The following is a 19,746-nucleotide window of genomic DNA, read 5'->3' as shown; positions in this document are numbered from 1 at the left end:
CCAGATTTTTTAAAACTGAAATGAAGAGATATTGAAATGTTGCTGTTGCTTTTTACATATATATATAAATAAATAAGAAAATATACATATATATATATATGTATATATATATATATACACACATATATATATATATATATATATATATATATATATATATATATATATATATATATATATATATATATATATATATATATATACTTATATATTTATTTATTTTTACCTCCATAAGAAGGTGAACCAGGTCAGTTAGTAAAAGATGCACTGACCTGCCAAGTTCCCACCAGTCCACGATGTAGACACTGTGCGAATATTGATTGAGGTCGAGGGAGAATAGAATAACAGTAAGTGGTGAAGAAAAATCCAAACAGAAAGTGGTGCAGCAGTCATGGCCTGTTCGGGGAAGGAAGTGCACACACACACACACACACACACACACACGCACACACGCACATACACACACACACACACACACACACACACACACACACACACACACACACACACACACACACACACACACAGAGTGTTGGTCCGGGAATTAGAGAGGAGTGAGAGAGGAGAGAAGAAACACAGGGAGGGAGGAGAGAGGAGGGAGGAGGGAGGGAAGAGGGAGGAGGAAGGGGGGAGGGAGGAGGGAGGGGGGAGGGGGGAGGGAGGAGGGAGGGAGACCGGTGCCTGAAGTGCAGAGTAAACCTGAGCTCTGTGGCATTTCTCTCCAACACCGCTGGATGTAAAAACTTTATCTTCCCTCCGTGAAAACATTGCAAGGGTAAGTTTCCATTATTTACATTTCATTTGTACAGTGAAGCAACTGAGCTCATTATTGTCTATGTTGTGAATGTTACTGGTTTACACACAGAAGTAAAAATTCCTTCATAGGCCTGGAACACGGAACAGAAACAAATGTTGCAAGGTCAAATTGTGTCTGTTGACTTGCAGCCCGCATGAGATCGTTCATATCCTCAGTGTTGGTCAATGTTTTATTCACCTCTGTCGGCAGCACATCACAATCCAGATCCCTGACAAAATGTATTCATCTTAAGTAGTCAAAAATATCCTCTCCCTTTTCCAAACACAGTTGCATGGGGGCACTGCAACACAGGCTTTTTATATTTATAAATACATGATTGGGATTTATGAGAATACCCCCCAAAAAATGAGATCAAGACAATATATATATATATATATATAGTATGTTTTTTGATATAAAATAAACTTATTTTATCTAAATTGAGGGATGGTATCAAATTTCAAACTACAACATGTCGAGGTTTGGGAATGGTTTAACACAATTTGAGATTACATCATCATATTGCTATACCAATTTCTGGGATTAGATGTATATTAATGTGCGGACACCATACTGAATCCACCATAGGATTTCAAACAACTTCTTAAATTTTGAGACCAGCACAATAAACACGTTTGGGGAATTTGGCCACACATTTTGGGTATTATACTATATTTAAAGGCACTGTAACAAAGTTTGGCATGTGAATATCTTTAGGGGTAAATGCAACAAATTTAACACAAATTTCGGGGGGGAGCACCTTAACAAAGCTTTGTGTTACTGTCCATCACTTAACAGATCACGGGTACTGTACCCACTCTGGAATCATTTTGATTATAACAACAATTGTCTGGAGCATTTTACCAAATCTGGGGCACACACATTTTGGATTTTTATCAACGTATACATTTTGGAGGCATCTTACTGTTTTATTGATGTCATCGAGTATGTCAAGCACCATGGGGGAATACTGTGAAATGGGGATTATACTTAGTGACTTGATTTGGGGGATGCCATAGCAAAGTTTGGCATCATAACAAATATTGCATTTTGTGGGTCAACCAGTTTTAGGGGGGCACCAATACAAAGGGTTACGACCTCCTGTACTTAGAGAGGTTTGCCCCGGCCCTGGTGGCACCACATTTGAACGTGTGAACTTTCCCCTCCACGCCCGACTTCAGTGTCGAACCGTTTCCAGGTGCAGCGATGGAGTGCCTCAAAAACTGCTGCAGGAACTTCATGAAGAGGAAGGCGAGGGAGCACGAGAGCCAAGGTAAACTGACGCCCTTGCACGGCGCCGCATCTACAGGACGACACTTTTTGTTTTGTGACCGTCTCGTGTGTGATGGTGTGCTTGTCCCGCCCTGTTTTCAAGTGATCAAAATGAAGATGCCTCCTACCAAGGCACTGACCTCCGGACGGGAGCTGGATGAAGGGAGGAGGGGGCTCGCGGAAGATTACCTCCTGTCCAGGCTGCCCCCGGGCGGCAGGGAGGTGCCGTTTGTCCTGCCCACCTTCAAGGCCTCCTACGTCCAGCCCAGAGGCGCCCGCTTCCCCAATTTACAGGCCGGGCCGCAGAGTATGTACCGACTGCAAAATGACATGTCAGGTTTCAGATTCAAATTCCATTAGATTCGACACGGTGTGACCATCATGTTCAAATCGGGCCCGTGGTGTAGAAACCTGTCTTAGATGTTAGTGTTGACTTAAAGGTTGGGCTGCTCAGTAATGCCGGTCCCGTCATTCGAAGAGTCTGTGAACACGCTCACTTCACGATGTGTAACCGATCCGTCGTCCTCCAGAGATGATGTTGAGCTTTTGGTTCCTGCTGTGCTCAATCGATAGGAATCGGACAAAAGCCAAAACGTTAAGAAAACCCTTTGCAGCCGTTTGAACGGCCGTGCGGAGAGGGGTTTTTTTTTTCTGTTTTGGCAGGAGACTGTAGAAGTCAGGCGAGGTAGAATCAAGAGAGACAAAGACCAAACACGGAGCAGGTTGTGGTGGATGAGTAAGTCGGTCCATTTATTCTCAGTTTGGTGGTTTGGGCTGCAGAAAAGGCTTCAGGGCAAACTTCTACAACTCTTGCATAAAGAGTTTTTGAATCTCAATGGGAATATTCCGGGTAAATCAAAGGGGAAAATAAAATCGAAAATGAACGAACGTGCAGTTGGGAGGCCAAAATGGCTCGGCCCAAGTGCGACTCAAGTCCTGATGCTACGACTTGTGACGCGCGAGGAGAAGCGAACATATCCGTAACGTATCCGGTGTGATCTGCTGATTGGAACACAGGATCAAACCTGAGGCCTGCGTGAACTGCAGCTGAATAGTAATGCATGTGGGTTTGAGCTGGATTACGATTGGTCCTCCGGCGCTCCAATGAAAGTTTCGGAAAACTCGCAATTTGCAATTGGCCGGATCCCTCCAGGTTCACTTGTGTCAGTCGGACGTGTCGTGTCTCGACGTCGTGTTTCAACTCGAGCTGTATCCATCTCTGCTGGACAAAGTTCTGCTCATGCATCGGTTCAAATCGAGAGTCATGTCGTGTCCAGTTATAGCCATTCATTAGCTGTGTGTGTGTAGAAGATTCCCTGTCTGCTGCACAATGAAGACATTTGGACTTTCTGGAACTTGAAATTGTAAAATCGAATGACGCGTGAATGGTCCGCCAGAGGGATTCCTTCATGTTCCAGCCTGAAGCACGAGGACACAGTGAAACGAGGGTAGAATAACAAGTGTGTCGTGTGTTTACCTCAAACGGGGTGAGTTAAGGTAAAGGTTGGAGCGACTGACACGTTTCTACTCCGCCTCGACCAACCCCCCGAGCTCAAGGCCGCACTGAGGACTCACCGCGAGAACCGGCTCACCGCATTTCAAGTTTCATTAAAATCAGCTCAGTGGTCACTGAGGCAGATCATCTGGCGGCACAGGAGACGAGCACCAGGACATCCCGGTTCCAAATGAAAAGCTGCGGTCTTTTCAGACTGCTCCCTGGAAGGGAAGTCATTTGGGGGTGAAAGGGGCCGGCGCTCTGACCCCCCGGCGCTGCTCTTTGTCCGCAGGCTCCGCCCGGTGCACGTACGCCGAGAGGAAGGCCGAGCTGTTGGGCACCCGTCACCCCAACTACAGCCCGGAGGCCAGCTTCCATCAGGGCCAGATGGCCGAGTACCTCTCCCCCGGCTCGGCCCGCCGCGACACCCTGAGGGACAGGGACTCCACGGAAGGTCCACAGAGCCCAGGTAGTGCAGAGCATCCCCAGGCTCTGGTCCTGTAATCCATAATAAAAATGATGCATTAAAGATAAGACCAAAAAATAGTCACCAATATTTCACATGTTGATAAAAATCAGTCACGGAATAATGTAATCGTTTTCCGGTTAGAAATCAATCACCTGTACATTTATAGGTCGCGATCACTAACTTTTTTGGTGATTGACAACTTTCTATTCCTTTTTTGAAAAAAATTGAAAACAGTCAGTTTGTGTCCTCATGGCCACAATTCCATCTGTACCTACTGCCGCGACACACAGTGTCTGCAGCTGTAGAGCGAAAGGATGATAAGGATATATAAAGGATATGTAAAACATAAGGATAAGAAATGAATCACAGATAACTACAGATGAACATGTAATGACAAAAGTCATGGCGGACCGATGGTAATTCAACCATCTGGATTTAAACTTGTGGTCTTCCCTCCCAGGTTGGACTCTGAAGCCGGGCGGCCCGCAGCGCCTGAGCAGCTCCATGTTTGATCTGTCCAGCCCTCAGAGTCGCATGCAGGTGAGTCCCGCTCTCTATCTAATCTGTACTCACCCTGTGTCAACCGAGACTAAATATAGTTTTACAGTTTCCACTGTGCTCAACGGCACAGTGGAAAATTGCGTGCGAGCCAAATGGGCCGATATTTTTGGATTTTTTTAACCCGAGCAGGTCGTTCGGTTTCACCCTGATGAACAAGAGAAGGTGGCGCCACTAGAGGACGTATGGAGGCGCATGTGTGACATGACAAAGAAGTTTGCTGGGGAAGTCTTTGTGGTTTTATGGGGCGCCACCTGTCAGGGCCGTGCTCTGATTCCTTGGGGAACAGGGGCAATACTGACTGTGGAAGTTACCTGGCGATTGTCTTGGACCAAGTGATATTTAATCAGTCGCACAGTAAAGTAAAACAATGACAGAGTCGGGGCGTATTTCGTTGTCGTACAAAGGATGTGGTCAACAACTCCTCTCTACTTGACGATCGGTCGACCGTCTCTAACTTCCCGGAGCCTCGGTCAACAATTTCAAACCCCCAAAGCATCTCATTCAGTTCTGAACTTCCCATGTGGCGCGTTTGAAGCCAACGCGGCCGGGCGGCCTTCCCGGGCGCCTCTCGCGTCCGTCGCTGTCCTTCGAGAGCACGGTTACACTTCAGCTGGTTCAAATGTTTATCTTGGCGACGTTGCGAGCAAACAGGAGCAGGCGATGACGGTGCAGGAGGCACCGCACCATGGCAATGGATTCAACAGTAAACCAATAAACCAGGCTGAATTGTGGGAAACGCAAAGAGCCCAGGGAGAAATATGAATCGGGAAAGTGATGGTGTTTCGTGGCAGATTTGAGGCGGAGTATGTGATGCGTCGTCAGGGAGATTTTGCGCAGACTATCCTGTTCTGACGTGGATGAATCCCCATGACGCTGGTGATCGTCCGACTCTTCTGCGGGGGCCTCCTCACGGCTCACACTTTGCTTGGGATGTCTCCGGAAACCGCTGGGTTGGTTTCGGCGCTGCGCGGATATTTCACGTGGACCTCGGGATGAGTTATGACAAGGGATGACCGTGATCAAGAGACTGGGTTTCACTCACTCCAATACTTTGGTTTATGAGTTTATTGTTATGTAAACTAAGATGGCCGAACACTAACGACAGGAGGTTCAGCATCCTCATCGGGAGTGCTGCTGGGATTTCTGTAGTGCCTCGATCTTATTCTTAATCTTAATCTCAAACGTTTTGAGTTCCAGCGGGACAAAGTACATTGAACTTGTCTGCTGTTTTGTTTCGAGTGCAGCGCTTCGACTCCGTCTCCAGTGTCCTCAGCAGCACGTCTTCAGCGGTGGGCTCCGTCGAAAGCAGCCTGGGTAACTGCAACACTTGACCTACACTTTCCCTTTCAGACCTTCATTTTGGATCAACTCTGTGTCCCGGCCTCTTATTTGATTTCTTGATGAGGAGAAAGGAAACGGGCGTCTCGCCTCCCGACCTGATTAAGTCCGATTACAATCACTCAGCATTGTGCAAAGATAAAAGGGCAGACACACTGATCACTTCCAAAACATTTTTTTACTGTAGTCCACCACCAATCAGAGATAAGCCTTCTTAATTATAGATTTTTTTAATCCAATGAAGAGAATCAGTTTTCTTATATTAATAATAAATAAATCATTTGAATGAAGACAAAGGAGTTCTTTTTTCCCTTTGATTGCAATTCACGTTGATTCCAGAAGATCCGGCACTGCCATGACAACCAGACACTTTTATGACTGACATGTAAACCTACACAACATGCAATAATGTCACCGTCATATGCAGAATCAGACGTAGTTGTCTTGGATTAGCGCCGTCTGTGGAGAGAAACCTGTTCATCTTGTCCTGAAATAGAGCTGTAAAGAAAACTTGACAAAGACACGAGATCGAACTTTAATGATTTGAATTGATTCAGCCCCAAAAAGAGATGTTGAGAGAACATCGATAAACACATTTTGGGGGAACATAAAAAAATAGAAATCCTACATTATACATTACATTTTTCTCCAAAAGCTTCTATAACCTCACTCTACGTCCTCTCTAAACACTCAGTGACCTTATATTATACCGACTGTACGGGCTCATATTCATACGATGACGCTATCTCGTGTAATTTGTTCCTTGTCCTCTTGGCCTTTCCCACAGACTCCATCACCCTGTCCGGGGATGAGCGCGACTTGGGGAAGGTATGCGTCCGGCTGAACTACCAGGAGGCTCTGGAGCAGGTGTGGATCACCCTGGTGCAGGTAGGGTTACACGCCGAGCACGCAGGGGGACAGAACCCCCCATTGTGCTCGTCCGCGACATTTCTCAATGGGGCCCTCTGTCCAGAACGCGGGTCTCTGTTCGCTCCTCTCGCCGCTCTGTCGGCCTCGGCTCGGGCGGGGTTTTTCGGAAGGAAAAAAGGTTGATTTCCTTTAAACGATACTGTCCTGATGAAAGCACAAGTTCTCAAGTGCACCTGAGACACTGTGCGTTCACATAGAGGGAAACACCTCCAGTGTGTGTGTGTGTGTGTGTGTGTGTGTTGTACATTACATCTCAGTTTGCAGTTTCAAGGTTTGAATCCAGGGCCGTGCCCTAATTCCTTAGGGAACAGGGGCAATAATGGAAAAGGGGCACCTCTCTCCCACCCAGGATTGGACGTTTGGTTTTGGCTAAGGCTCATTTTACACAGTCTCTTCAGTGTGGCACCTGGACTGTCCTCTGGGACGTGTGGATGAACGGGCAAGAGACAGGGGGTCGCTCAAATGCTGGTTGTGTGAAATGAGTCTTTTCCTACAACATTAACGGAGCATGTTCTGTTTGAATAAAGATATTTTTCAAAGAAAAAAAGAACCAAGTTGTATCGATGTATTTGATTCCTTTGTTTTCCTCGTAATTATTTCCTTTGGGATGGATGGAGCAGTTGGTCGCAGACCTGTTTTCCCAACAGCACGTTAGGAATACGATTCCTTATGATTAGACGTGACCGGCTTCGACGTAGAAACACACTTTCTTTTCTTCTTTTCCGACAAGTGTTCGGACCTCAACCTTCCTCCCGACGGGGCGGAACAACCGAGGATTGGATTCAAGGGGATCATCACCATCCCCAAGCCCGTCCAGTTCAAGAGCTCGGTGAAGGACCACTGTCAGGTAACGGGATTCTCTCAACCGGATCCACATTGGAACCGCCGAAACTCCCTGTGCGATATCTTACTCTGCAGCTACATTTGCTTTCTTACAACAATATGCAATCCACTCTTCCTTTGGGGGAGTAACTTTGCGGGGGTTATCATTGCCAGACCTTTGGTGGAGACGGTCTGACGCTGACTCTCTGTTCTCCCTCTGCTCTGCAGGACGCCTCCTTCATGGAGACCTTTGTGTTTGCGCTGCGCCTCCAGCAGTTGCGCTGCAGCGCTCTGGTGCTGCGGCTGCAGACGCACAACCCCAAGAAACGCACCGTGGCCGAGTGCGTCCTCTCCTTGCGACAGCTCGGCCCCGAGGAGACGGACCACTGGCTCGACCTCAACTCGCCGTCCAAATCCTCTGTGAGTGTCGAGCAATGTTGAGCGAGCCAAGTCAACTGAATGATCAGTTCAGTTTCAGCATTTGCAAAAAAAACACCATCCGAGGTCATCTTGGTTCGCCTCCGAGTCAGTGTTGTGGTGTTCACGCCGAGTTGTGGCTCGTTTCAAAGGTTATGTGACCGCTGTTCCCACGGTAACAGGTACACTGTGTCCATTAGTCTGAGGGAATGTCTTCAAACGTCTTCAGCCTCTGCTTCATGAACTAATCAGAAAAGAGGCGCTGAGGCTCATGGAGTTGTGCAAAAGTGAAAATATTGGACAAACTGAAAAAAATTGGAAATGACGATGTTGCTAGGTGAAAAGCCAGGGGATCAGTTATTATTACATTTCATCCTCATGGGAATGTGTATTACTTTTTTTTTTTATCATTTCATGATAATAGACATATTTGTCCTCAAAATCCGAAAATGTCAAACACAATCATGGCACAGGAGGAAGAGATTAGAGGATCGCCAACGACTGCTCGTGTCTCCGATCCGCATCAACTGTTAGTTATGAGTTATTAGTTGTGTGGACCGAAGCAACCAACCTATCATTTACTGTAGTCTTGACCTGTTTTTACCCAGAACGGAAGTTGATGTCAATTTCAAAATGCAAAGGCAACATGACAACTACAAAAAAAAAGGAAAAGAATTGCGAGGGAGCACAAAACGAAAGATGTTTGCTGACTCATACAGTCCAAGCAATCAGTGCTCGGCCAAATGTCCGACGTCCATCGTGGCTGTTCTGCAGATAGACCTAATGAATATCCTCGGTTGTAGCAGCCGGACGCACGTCGGGCCGGCGACGGCGTGATTTGAGCTGTTACCGACGGCGAATCGTCCGTTGGTTGTCAAGGGGGACGGCTTCATTCAGTCCCAGATTGTTGCCCAGCTGGCGCACAAAGAAGAGCCCAATTGTCCAAATCAGTGCCACTCAGTGGAGGCCCTCCAGGGCCGAGACGGCGGAACCTGGGGACGTTGACGACAAAGAAAGAAATGTCAACGGCATTTTTTGGAAGGAAGCAGTGCAGCCGAGTCCAGCTGCTCCGTGACTTAAGGGTAAAAGCAACATGCTTAACGCGCTGCGATCGACCAGCGCTGACGCACCGATGTTTAGCGGGTGTCATTTCCAGATGTGGCATCTGCTGACGAGCACAAAACACAAATTTCAGTTGTGGCTGATGGAAAGTCATAAGTTTTTTTTTTTATAGATAAACAGTATAAAGTTGAAATAAAAATTCATTGCAAGCCATGAAAGTGGTGGACTGACCGACAGGGCGAGAGCCACAGTCCTCGAGACGACACACTTGTGTTGAACATGGATTCCTTCTGCATGTGTGGAAATACAGATCAAACAATTCTGAACTTTTACAATGTGAATTTTTTAGGGTTTAACTAATTGCTATTTTACGAATTTACTATATCTGGATTTTGGGAGAAGAAAAATGTTTATGTGACGCTGGTCACGTCTTTGCTCATTGACCACTTAGTAGTTTATTTATTACAGATTTATCTGATATTTATATATAGATAAATATTTATAAAAATTATGTAATGATAATATTTTAGGGAAATACACATACTGTGTCTGATTTCTATCTTCCTGTTTCCTTGTACTGTTGCTTTTGTCAGGCGACCTCTGTCAATAATTTGTGAAAGGTTATTAAAGAAGTTGTTTTTTTTCAAAGCCACTTGCAACTATAACAACAGGCAACATAACGAGAGGCAACACAACGTAAGAGTTTGAATGTTTTGGTCTGTTTCCAGAATGATGCATTTCAAGTGCATTTCTGAAGCAGAAACATATGATGTATTATTTATATTTTCAGAGAAGTGGAAAAACAGATATTTGTACAGTATTCGTATGTATATTTTTTAACAGACAGTCCAGCATGGACAACTAAAGATGTATATCTTCTCCCAGGTGTGCCACTCTGAGCTGCATCTCACCACCTGCTTTCAGCCGGTCAACGGACGCCTCCAGCTTCAGATCCTTGCTGCGCAGAACCTCCCAGCGTCCTCCTCCCCTCTCACCCAAGGTAGACGCGTCACTGGAGTGTGATTTTTAAAAAAAATGTCATTTCGTGTTGCACGCGCTTGCCCCCGCCGTCGCTGACGACTTGTCCCTCGACCCAATCCCCAGCGTTCTTCGTCAAGGCCGAGATGCACCAGTCGGGGCAGGTGCTGATGAAGAAGAAGACGCGGGTGACCAAGGCCCCGGGGGGCCAGTGTCACTGGGCGGAGACCTTTCACTTCCGGCTGGCCGCCTTGGGCGACGCCTGCTCGCTGTCGGTCAAACTCTACAGCCGCAGCTCGGTCAGGAGGAAACAGTGTCTCGGACAGGTGAGTTCCCCCGGCACCCCGCTCTACGGGAAGATGCGAGACTTGCTGCGAGGTCGAGGGGCTGAGTTGATACATACCGAGGAAACCGTGTCCCCCGTGTTTCCCTCAGGTTCACCTGGGATCGGACAGCCCCGTGCCCGAGGCCGTGGAGCAGTGGAAGGACATGATGGCCAACCCAGAGAAAGTGGTGACGGCGTGGCACCGGCTGAGCGCCTCCTGATCCCGCTCTCCGCGACTTCCCCTCTACGCACGAGGGAAGTGGCCCCGTCCCGCAGGCCTGTGCACCGACGCTCAGACTGCAAAGTGCTCGGCGAGCCCTGAGCGCCCTGGGACAGAGCGGGTGAACCCGTGGCTCAGTGGGCGCGCGTGGCGACTGAGGGGTTTCTGAACAGAGTGTATAGATGCTGGAGAGGTTTTCTTTTTCCGTGAGGTTTTTTCTTTTGGGGGGGGGGGGCAGAAATTGAGAAATATTTCTGAAAACGACAATGGAGCCTTTGCTTACATGACATTCATTTTGAGCTGTATGTACAGTGATGCTGTAGGCCTCGCGTGTAGAACCGCTTTCGGTGTCAGTGAAAGCCTTGTCACTTCTGCTCGATAGAGAGTTTACAAGCAGAGGAAGTGAGACGTACTTTATTTAGAAAATTCACCTTATCAGTCTGTAAATATAACCCAGTTTCAAGGATATTTCTGCCAATTCTATGTTGGTTTTTTTATCGCCAACACACTCTTGAAAAGACCAAAACCAACACTACGCTCGTCTGTTTCCTCATCGACTGTCCCGTCCTGGGTCATGAATATATATATATATATTTAATAGTTGGGGATCGTAGTCAAAAACAAAATATTACTTTGTTAAATATGACTTAAACATGAGTAAATGGTGCTGTGGAGATTTCACAGGTGGATTAATGCACATTTGGTCTGTTGGTGAGCATTTCTGGCAACAGGAAGGAAAAAAACAATTCACTGTTGGTTTTGGTCTTTTCGTGGGATTTGCCGACAATAAGGAAAATACAGGAAAATTCACCAGACTTATCGTGTCTTTCCCTGACAAGGTGAGCTGGGACGTCACCTTGTAGGATGTCCTGTTGCTGTCCACTACTGTAGCAGCTGTACCAAACCTTAAGCCGTACGCTTTTGATAAGAAGCACTTTAGGGTTTTTTTCTTCATGTTTTCAATGTTTGACGTTGAAAGTTATAGTGAATAAAAGTAGGTGTTGTTTGGAAATATCAAGGGAGTTTGTGTGGTTATTAAAAAGCGGGAGTCTTTTCTCTTGTGCCAACTGGATGAGAAAGCAGGCCGAGGTCTTCTCTTCAGCACGTAGCCGACAGTCACGGTCTGCAGGACTAGTAAAAATAGGTCAACAATCATAAACCACTGTGTGTGTGTGTGCGTGTGTGTCACCGTGTCCGTCTTTATTGGAGAGGCAACAGGTCGAGGAAATTTCAAGGCAAACAGTGTTTTCTCCTCCTCACCCTGGAACATCTTGTCTTTTCATTTCACCTCTCATTCAAAAGGGCAATTCAACGTAACTACTGTGTATGTGGGCATTCTCATCCTCAACAATCGAGGAGTAACTGTAGAACACAAATATATATATGTTTAAAGATATTGTATGGAATTTAGAAGATGAAAATTGCAAAGCCTTTACTTTAAAAAACCCCAATAACATCTAAATCTAAATACATATCAGCCCATAATCCCCCCTCTCCCCATTAACACGTACATAAACAAATATGTCTACCAGGTGAAATCTACAACTAACCATCTCTGATATTTCTATATTGCAATTTCTACCTACTACTAAGTTCACAATTACAGACACACACACACACACACACACATATATATATGTTTAAAGATATTGTATGTAATTTAGAAGATGAAAATTGCAAAGCCTTCACTTAAAAAAGAACCACAACTCGCCAGTCAAGTGGAAACCTAAACTCTTCTCGCAAACAACGTGTGTTCGGGGCTATTTAAACCACCTTAGCTTTTCAAATAATACATTTTCAACACACAATAACATTTTTGACGAGGTCAAAATGTGTCTCGATTTGGGATTAAAAACCCCCTCAGGTCCATTTCCGTCTCCTGAAAGATGCGCCCAGCGAACAACGGGGGTGTGGACCCGGGGAAACAGAGTCCAACGCGGGTGTTTGCATTCCAAGTGTGTTGTGACCAGGACAACCGGGCGCCCCCACGTGGGCCCGCCTGCGTCAGGGCCCTGCACCTCCTGACGTGCCAACAAACCATCAAACTCCTCTTTGACGTAATGAATGTTTGATTTATGGTTAATGTTACACAGAGGGACATTCCAGACACACCCCAGCCCGCGACGGGACTTATCTCGGGCTCCCGGGAGTTTGTTTGACTTCAACTCGAGTCTCAGGAACAGGATTCTGGTGTCATTGTTTCCTCTGTGTGCTTAACAGATTCTCCTCCCGACACTCGCTTTGGTCGTTTGCCTGCGGCACATTCCTGTTGTCTCACAGCCGTTGTCTCGTGTGCAGGTCTCCTCACTTTGGAGACAGCCGTGGGAGGCGCGGTGGAGTCTGCGAGATGCGGGCCTCGCTCGGGTTTTCATGCCTAATAAGGATGCCATGACAGCACACGTCATACAACCCTCTCGGTCTATTAAAACTCACTGACGGAAGTAAAAGTTTGAGTCCTGCAAACATTCATCAGATGAGTGTGTAACCTGCCTGACGCCTTTTTGAAGAGAATACTAAAAATCTAAATACATATCAGCCCATAATCCCCCCTCTCCCCCTTAACACATACATAAACAAATATGTCTACCAGGTAATTTCTACAGCTAACCATCTTTGATATTTCTATATTGCAATTTCTACTTACTTACTCACAATAACAGACACACATATATATCTATCTATATATATATAGATAGATATATATCTATCTATATTTACTGCAGGAAGCTAATATCGACATTATGGCAGCTGGATAGGACATTTCTGCGTGAAGGTTTTCACATAGATATCATCATATTCCTGGTGGATTTTGAAGGAATCCTGCAAGAGTTTACAGTCAGTAAGTTAAAAGATCATTTCTTTCAGACCCAGAAGAGATGATCGTGAGACGTGACTGCGTGAGCATGCACGGCCCAAAGCAGGAGCCGGAAAGTGAAGCAGCTCAATCTATTATTTACTTGTGCTGTTCGCAGGGTGACATGTCTGAATGTCACCTGACAAACAGGCTTATTTAAGGTTTCTGGTGTTGGTGTCATAATAAATGCCAACAAGTGCAAAATGCAAACACGCCGATATCAACACCGATTCAGGCAATTACTGCCATTTATATTTTCTTTTACTGTACGATGAGTTATTCCTGAGTGCAACATGTTTGCAGCGGCGCAAATTAAAAGATGAAGAGTGGATCAGCAAAGTAAGTTTTAGTAATCATGCCTCTAGTGAAGACTGTTCCCTCCTTCTTATTTCTCTTCTCTTTTTTTATGCAAGAATCAGGAACCAGCAAGACAAAAAAAAAATGCTCTGCAGGAGTCTCAGATCCTCTCTCACGCTGCACTGTTCTCATTAAGCGGGTATAGTACGTGCACTTTGCTGGAATGAGCATTTGAAGGAGATTGGAAGCCTTCCCCACTTCCTGCTGGGTACAGAAGAGGAGAGTCGACCGCCAGCTGCTGCTTTTTCATCAACATGGGATGAAATCAAATTTTTAAAAAAGTTTAATTCTCTAATCTGTTTGGAGGGTCTTCCCTCCACAGTTTGTGACTCCTTCACATCCTGGAGATGGTGGGGCATTAAGTGGATGTAGGGGGCTGAAAACATTCCAGGAATCGCGCGTCTGTCTTTGCAAAGATTCCCTGAAGGAGTCAGTGCTCCCTCGCGTGACAACGGGCCGGAATTGCAAGACGTGCGCACACAGCCCACTCAAATGTGGAGCAAGGTGTGTGTGTGTGTGTGTGTGTGGGAACAGGGTGACACATTTAATGAGGGAAAAATAGAACACTCCCCTCAACATCATAAACCCGAGCAGGCCGGAACAGGCAAAGCTCAGTTGCCAAGATCACACTGAACACTATGGACGCAGACAAGAACAACGCCGTCCTGAGAGAAGGATTCCTGGTGAAAAGGGTAGGAAGGTTTTTTTGTGAAATATCAGTGTGGCATGTAATGAAGGGCGTTCGCCGCGGAGCAGAGTAGGATGATATAAAACATGTACAGGTAAGGTCACCCTAATGTGGGTTACTGTATACTGTACCAGGGCATGATCTTTGCAGGAGAGGGGAGTATAGATATCTCCTGACAGTGTCAATATTCATCTTGTCATCATCCGATCTATATTCACAGGGTCACGTCGTGCACAACTGGAAGGCGCGCTGGTTCGTGCTGAAGCCGGACAAGCTGCTGTATTACAAGTACGAGGGCGGCAGAAGGGACTCGTGTCAGCGAGGGAAGATCCCGCTGAAGGACTGTGTGCTGACCTGTCCCTTCCTGGAGCACGAAGCTCGGCCGGTGAGTTCTCTCACACTCGAGGAGTTCAAGTTGAAGTGAAGCGTGTTCCCCCCAATCACCTTGTAAATACTATGAATTTAAAAGAAACTATTCTTTGGTATCCTCGCCATTTCAACATTCACGGTTTGATGTCTCCTCATTGATGGAATCAACAGGTAAAAAAAACCCAAAGGAGCAGTGGCGCCCCGAGAAATGTTTCACAGGGGTGGCGACTGAAATTCTCAGGTATGGCAAAGCAAAACCATAAAAGCCATAACTGAATTCCAAGAATTCTATTATGCCGTTGTAGTATATTTTGGAGTTTTGGAGAGTTGGATTTTTTCTTTATAGACTAAGTCAGTTTTGGTTACCTTAGTTATGAAATACTCCTTTCCCCCTGTACCTTCATGTGGGTCCTGCTCCGTCAAACCCCTGACACTCAGACCTAACTATGCGATTTAACTATTCTAAAAATATATATATATATACTTTAATGCTTTAAATGAATAGTACCCAAATATAAAATATATATTTACTTCATATAAAATATCAGATAAAAGCAGAATTGACTATTATTCTGCAGCTCTTAAATATATGGAATGTATAATATTAGAAAAAAAAATTATAATATATAGACCTAACTATACTATTATAAAAAAATATGATATTATATAATATGATATTATAAAAAATATATACTTTATTGATTTAAATGAATAGTACCCAATGTAAAATATCAGATAGAAGCATTTTTACCAGCATGTAGCATATTATGCATTGTGTAAATAGAGAGAACACGTGAATAAATTGTTGCATTACATACACAACTTTCCCCAGGTGGCAGGTCCTGGCTGTTTGTTCCAGTGAGTGTTTTCCTCTGTTGATGTTTTAATGGGCAGAAACCACAGTGAAGGAGAGGCCTTGCGTCACGACACAGTACTTTGCCTCAGGTTACGTCTTTTTGTCAGGACCCGAGTTCCATCATCTGCCAACTTGGGAGAACAATCTCTTCTCCGTCTGTTCATGGTTTTTTTTCTAGATTTTGAAATGCCCCTTTGACACGCCAATAGATTTATATTCATGTACCCTTTCAACAGTTGGTGTTCAAGCTCCGGACGGCCAGCGGGGCGGATCACTTTCTGGAGGCTTGTTCCCGGGAGGAGCGAGACCAGTGGGCCGCTGACATCACCGCCGCGCGCGACAAGCTGCGGACGGCCGACGGTGGGAAGGTGAAGAACCGGCAAAAAGCTGCTGGTTCCCACTTACACAACGTAGACCTCAGGTAAACAAAATGGTCCCCCGCAGGCCTCACGGCATCCGTCACAGGTTTCACCTTGTGGTGTTGTCACGGCCTCGCCCCTGTGTGTGTTCATGATTACATTCATATCTCTGTCTTAGTGTCTTATTGTGCCTCTGTTCCCTCTGTCTCAAAGCAAAGTGCTGGACTCCATGTACGACGTGCACAGTGGAATCAGGATGAGCAACCACGTGGAGCAGGGCAGCACCTACAGCAACTGCTTCTCAGGTGAGCCTCAGACACGGCAACTCTTCACTCTTCTCTGTATTTAACCTACTCTAAGTCTCAGTTGACTTTTGCCTGTGCATATTTTGGAACCAATCGACCTATTATCAATAATCTGTGGAAGGATGCTCTCATCTGGGTTAATCTACTACTGTGCTGGACCTGTGCTGTAACTCAAATGTTGCATCTTTGTGATGTCGTCAATGATTTGATTACTAATCTTAGGGCGATACAAGTTTATTTGTATGCGACCACGTGGGTCGAATGAGCTAAAAACTGAGCTAATAACTGACTTGAGTTGTATTTAATGTCATCGGTAATTATTAAAATATCACGTCTGCTATCTATATAGTATATAGGCTTTGCTCTGTGTGTGTCTGTGTATTAATTGTGTCCATATCTAAATGTTATCTGCCTGTTTATATACAATATATAAACAGTAAAGCCACATGTACATGTCCCTATATTTCTAATAACGCAAACTACTGTATGCCTACTGTGCGTCTTTATCAATGCAAGTCTATGTAAACAACAATATATCCGCCTACAAAAAAGTTGTCTCTCCATACACATGTCAGTAGTTATTTGCATGCCACATGTCTGAATCCACGCCTGTTGCATGTATGTGCATATGACAGCGGCGTGTCCTGTGGATGTTGTGTTAATGCGTGGCGTCCCTGCAGGCTCAGCTGTGGTGGACTGGCTGGTGTCCGTGCAGCTGGCTCTGACCCGCCTGGAGGCCGTGACGCTGGCCTCGGCCCTGCTCGAGGAGGGCTTCCTGCGGACCGTCGGCCTGAGGAGCATGGAGGCCCTCCGCACCGCCGGGCTCAGCGAGCAGTTCATGGACGACTCCACTGCGCTGTACAGCTTCGTGAGTACAGGCCTACTGACCCCCTGACGTAGTGTCGCCTGACGAATGTCCACGGACATTATACACTGATTGTCCATTTTTGTCGCATCAATCGGAGGTGGCAAGATGGTGATTCTATGTGGTGCGTACGTTTGCTCACAGTCCGACAGTTTGAAGAAGCGAGGCAGCGTGAAGGCGGAGACGTCGCTGTCCGCGATGGAGCTGAGCGGGCAAGTGATGAAGACCGGATATCTGCTCAAACAGGTGGAAATGATTTTGTATTCCCGTTTCAAATAAGCTACAGCTCATGGCATTATTAATGGTCAATGAAAAGAGTAATAAGGCTTGATAGATCATATCATATAAGTCAATAACAACAACAAAAGCACTTGACCAGTTGGCCTATTTTCTGTATTCGGAAAAAAAAGGGTTGCAGATCTGGATAAAAAAAAGAGTTTATCAATAGTTTATTAATATTTGCAGCAGCAGACCACATGGATTAAAAACATTTATTAATGATTTGAGAAGTAGAAATTTTAAACACTAGCTCATCAACTACTTTCCACAATCTGCCAACCCAACATTTTTTCTCATGATGGGTCATGAGATCTGATATGAAGTATTAGTAAATGTTTTCATTAACTACTTGTAACGCTGTAATTTGCAACTTTGAAATCTTCATCATTAGAACGTGCGACCATGACTTTGCAGTGTTTGGGTTTTTTTTTCTATTTGCCCACACGGTGTTTGAGTTATCTTGTCAAACTAACTCGAGGATATTCTTCAGGGACACAGGAGGAAGAACTGGAAGGTGCGACTGTTTGTGCTGCGCTCAGAGCCAGCGTTCCTCCACTACTACGATCCCACAAAGGTGAGAGCGCGGGCCAATGTGGACTACGACTGAAATCACTGAAGCAAAGTTGATGAACTACCTGCTTAGAAATAAAAGCAATCTGATAAAGAGCGTTTTATTCAGGGGGGCAAAAGATTTCGTGACCGAATGATGACAAAACTCAACAGAGTCAAGCAGCCGTTTCTTTCACATTCATCATGTTGACTACGACAATACTCACAATGCTCATAAGTGCCGATCCCAGCCTGATCCCCTTCCTGTCTCGCGTCACTTGTCAGGATGACCTCAGCCCGGCGGGCGGCTTCTCGCTGCGAGGCTGTCTGGTGTCTTCTCTGGAGGACAACGGAGTTCCCTCAGGTGAGTCGCCGTCTCCACCTGCGGCCTTTTCCACGCATCAACTTGCTTTTTCAAACAAACAATCAGTTGCATCATGGGAAGGGGAGTGAAGAGAAGTGGATTCAAGGTGGTTTTGGGTTTTTTTTTCTAGCGTTGGGGAGATCATTTTACTCCCTTCTTGACACAAGTTACCGTTATGAATAGGCAGCTCAACCCAGATATTATCCCCGTCCTAATCTTTCCCTCTACGCAGGCGTGAAAGGCAACATTCAAGGGAACCTGTTCAAAATCATCACTCAGTCCGACACGCACTACTTCATCCAGGCTCCGACCCGCCAGGAGAAGATGGACTGGATAGACGCCATCCGGGAGCAGACGTAGAGCAGTTTTAACGTCTCAACCAGACGCTTCACGTTGTTACGGAGAAAACAATTCTGAATTTACACGTTCCATGAATGTACTGTAGCAACAAACTGGGCCCAGGCAAACCCTAATGAGAGGCGTCCCTGCTCCCATCACATTCCTGTTCCTCTCATCGCCAAAAAGGAAAATCAGAAAAGAGTTTCTCAGCCGGATTCTTAAAGATTTAAAGGCTTTTAAAAGCCCAAACACTGTAGCATCTCTCTTGTCATCATTCAAGTTCAGTTATAAAAAAAATTACAAAAATCTCTTCGGGATTAAACATAACCTGTTATACTATATTCTCAAAGTTAAATGTTTTATACAACTCCACACACACACCAATGATTTTTGTACATTTACTGCACCTGCACAATTCTGAGGTACTTGTACCTGACTTGATTATTTCCATTTTAATCTTGTCATCTAAATCAGTTTAGGTGATAATCTTATGAAATGCAATACGTTGTTTAAAATCCAATATTTTTTCGGACTTCTCCGACATTTCTCCTCTAATCTTATAAAAAGTTTTAGGTTGCAAGTGTGTGTAAATAGTTCTCAAGACAAAAACTTTGTTTCCCCTTGTGTCCTTTATCCTATTTCAGCTTTTTTGTAATATTTCTATCAGCACCATTGGACCTGTAAACATATTGTCTCACAACGGGCAAGTGATGATTTTACAGAAGCTAAAACATAAAATTGATTTTAATGAATTATTCCTTCATCATGTGTCAACCCAGCAATCAGTTTTTTCTCTGTCTATCCAAGTCCAAAATTATGCTTTTTTATTTATTTTTTTATTATATTTTAAGCACTGGAAATCTCCGATAAGATAATA

The 19,746-nt window shown here is 45.2% G+C and overlaps 2 protein-coding genes across 3 annotated transcripts in view; both read left to right on the top strand.

Annotated features, from left to right (window-relative positions):
* Positions 1 to 658: 658 nt before the first annotated feature.
* On the top strand, positions 659 to 11,703 carry LOC118286611 (tandem C2 domains nuclear protein). Of its 2 annotated transcripts, none has more exons than XM_035611175.2 (12): positions 659 to 775; positions 1,978 to 2,069; positions 2,172 to 2,375; positions 3,856 to 4,032; positions 4,493 to 4,572; positions 5,838 to 5,907; positions 6,719 to 6,819; positions 7,592 to 7,708; positions 7,912 to 8,103; positions 10,048 to 10,162; positions 10,267 to 10,466; positions 10,576 to 11,703. In XM_035611175.2, exons 2-12 carry the CDS (start codon positions 2,003 to 2,005, stop codon positions 10,684 to 10,686), a joined length of 1,434 nt encoding a protein of 477 aa, XP_035467068.1. In that variant the 5' UTR covers positions 659 to 775; positions 1,978 to 2,002; the 3' UTR covers positions 10,687 to 11,703. The 2 variants fall into 2 exon arrangements, with proteins under 2 accessions (XP_035467068.1, XP_035467069.1); XM_035611176.2 differs by having other exon boundaries at positions 671 to 775; positions 1,995 to 2,069.
* Positions 11,704 to 14,438: 2,735 nt separating this feature from the next.
* Positions 14,439 to 19,746, top strand: part of plek2 (pleckstrin 2) — a 5,323-nt gene continuing 15 nt past the window's right edge. Inside the window, exons 1-9 of the mRNA XM_035611242.2 lie at positions 14,439 to 14,588; positions 14,805 to 14,969; positions 16,046 to 16,230; positions 16,382 to 16,473; positions 17,154 to 17,341; positions 17,483 to 17,584; positions 18,108 to 18,191; positions 18,452 to 18,530; positions 18,763 to 19,746. The exon at positions 18,763 to 19,746 is cut by the window's right edge and continues 15 nt beyond it. Coding sequence (XP_035467135.1) covers positions 14,535 to 14,588; positions 14,805 to 14,969; positions 16,046 to 16,230; positions 16,382 to 16,473; positions 17,154 to 17,341; positions 17,483 to 17,584; positions 18,108 to 18,191; positions 18,452 to 18,530; positions 18,763 to 18,890 — 1,077 coding nt within the window. The 5' untranslated portion in view covers positions 14,439 to 14,534 and the 3' untranslated portion in view covers positions 18,891 to 19,746. The remainder of the gene's footprint in view (positions 14,589 to 14,804; positions 14,970 to 16,045; positions 16,231 to 16,381; positions 16,474 to 17,153; positions 17,342 to 17,482; positions 17,585 to 18,107; positions 18,192 to 18,451; positions 18,531 to 18,762) is intronic.

Source organism: Scophthalmus maximus, chromosome 15 (assembly GCF_022379125.1).
Source record: "Scophthalmus maximus strain ysfricsl-2021 chromosome 15, ASM2237912v1, whole genome shotgun sequence".
NCBI lineage: Eukaryota > Metazoa > Chordata > Actinopteri > Pleuronectiformes > Scophthalmidae > Scophthalmus > Scophthalmus maximus.
This window is presented reverse-complemented; position numbering and strand designations above follow the sequence as displayed.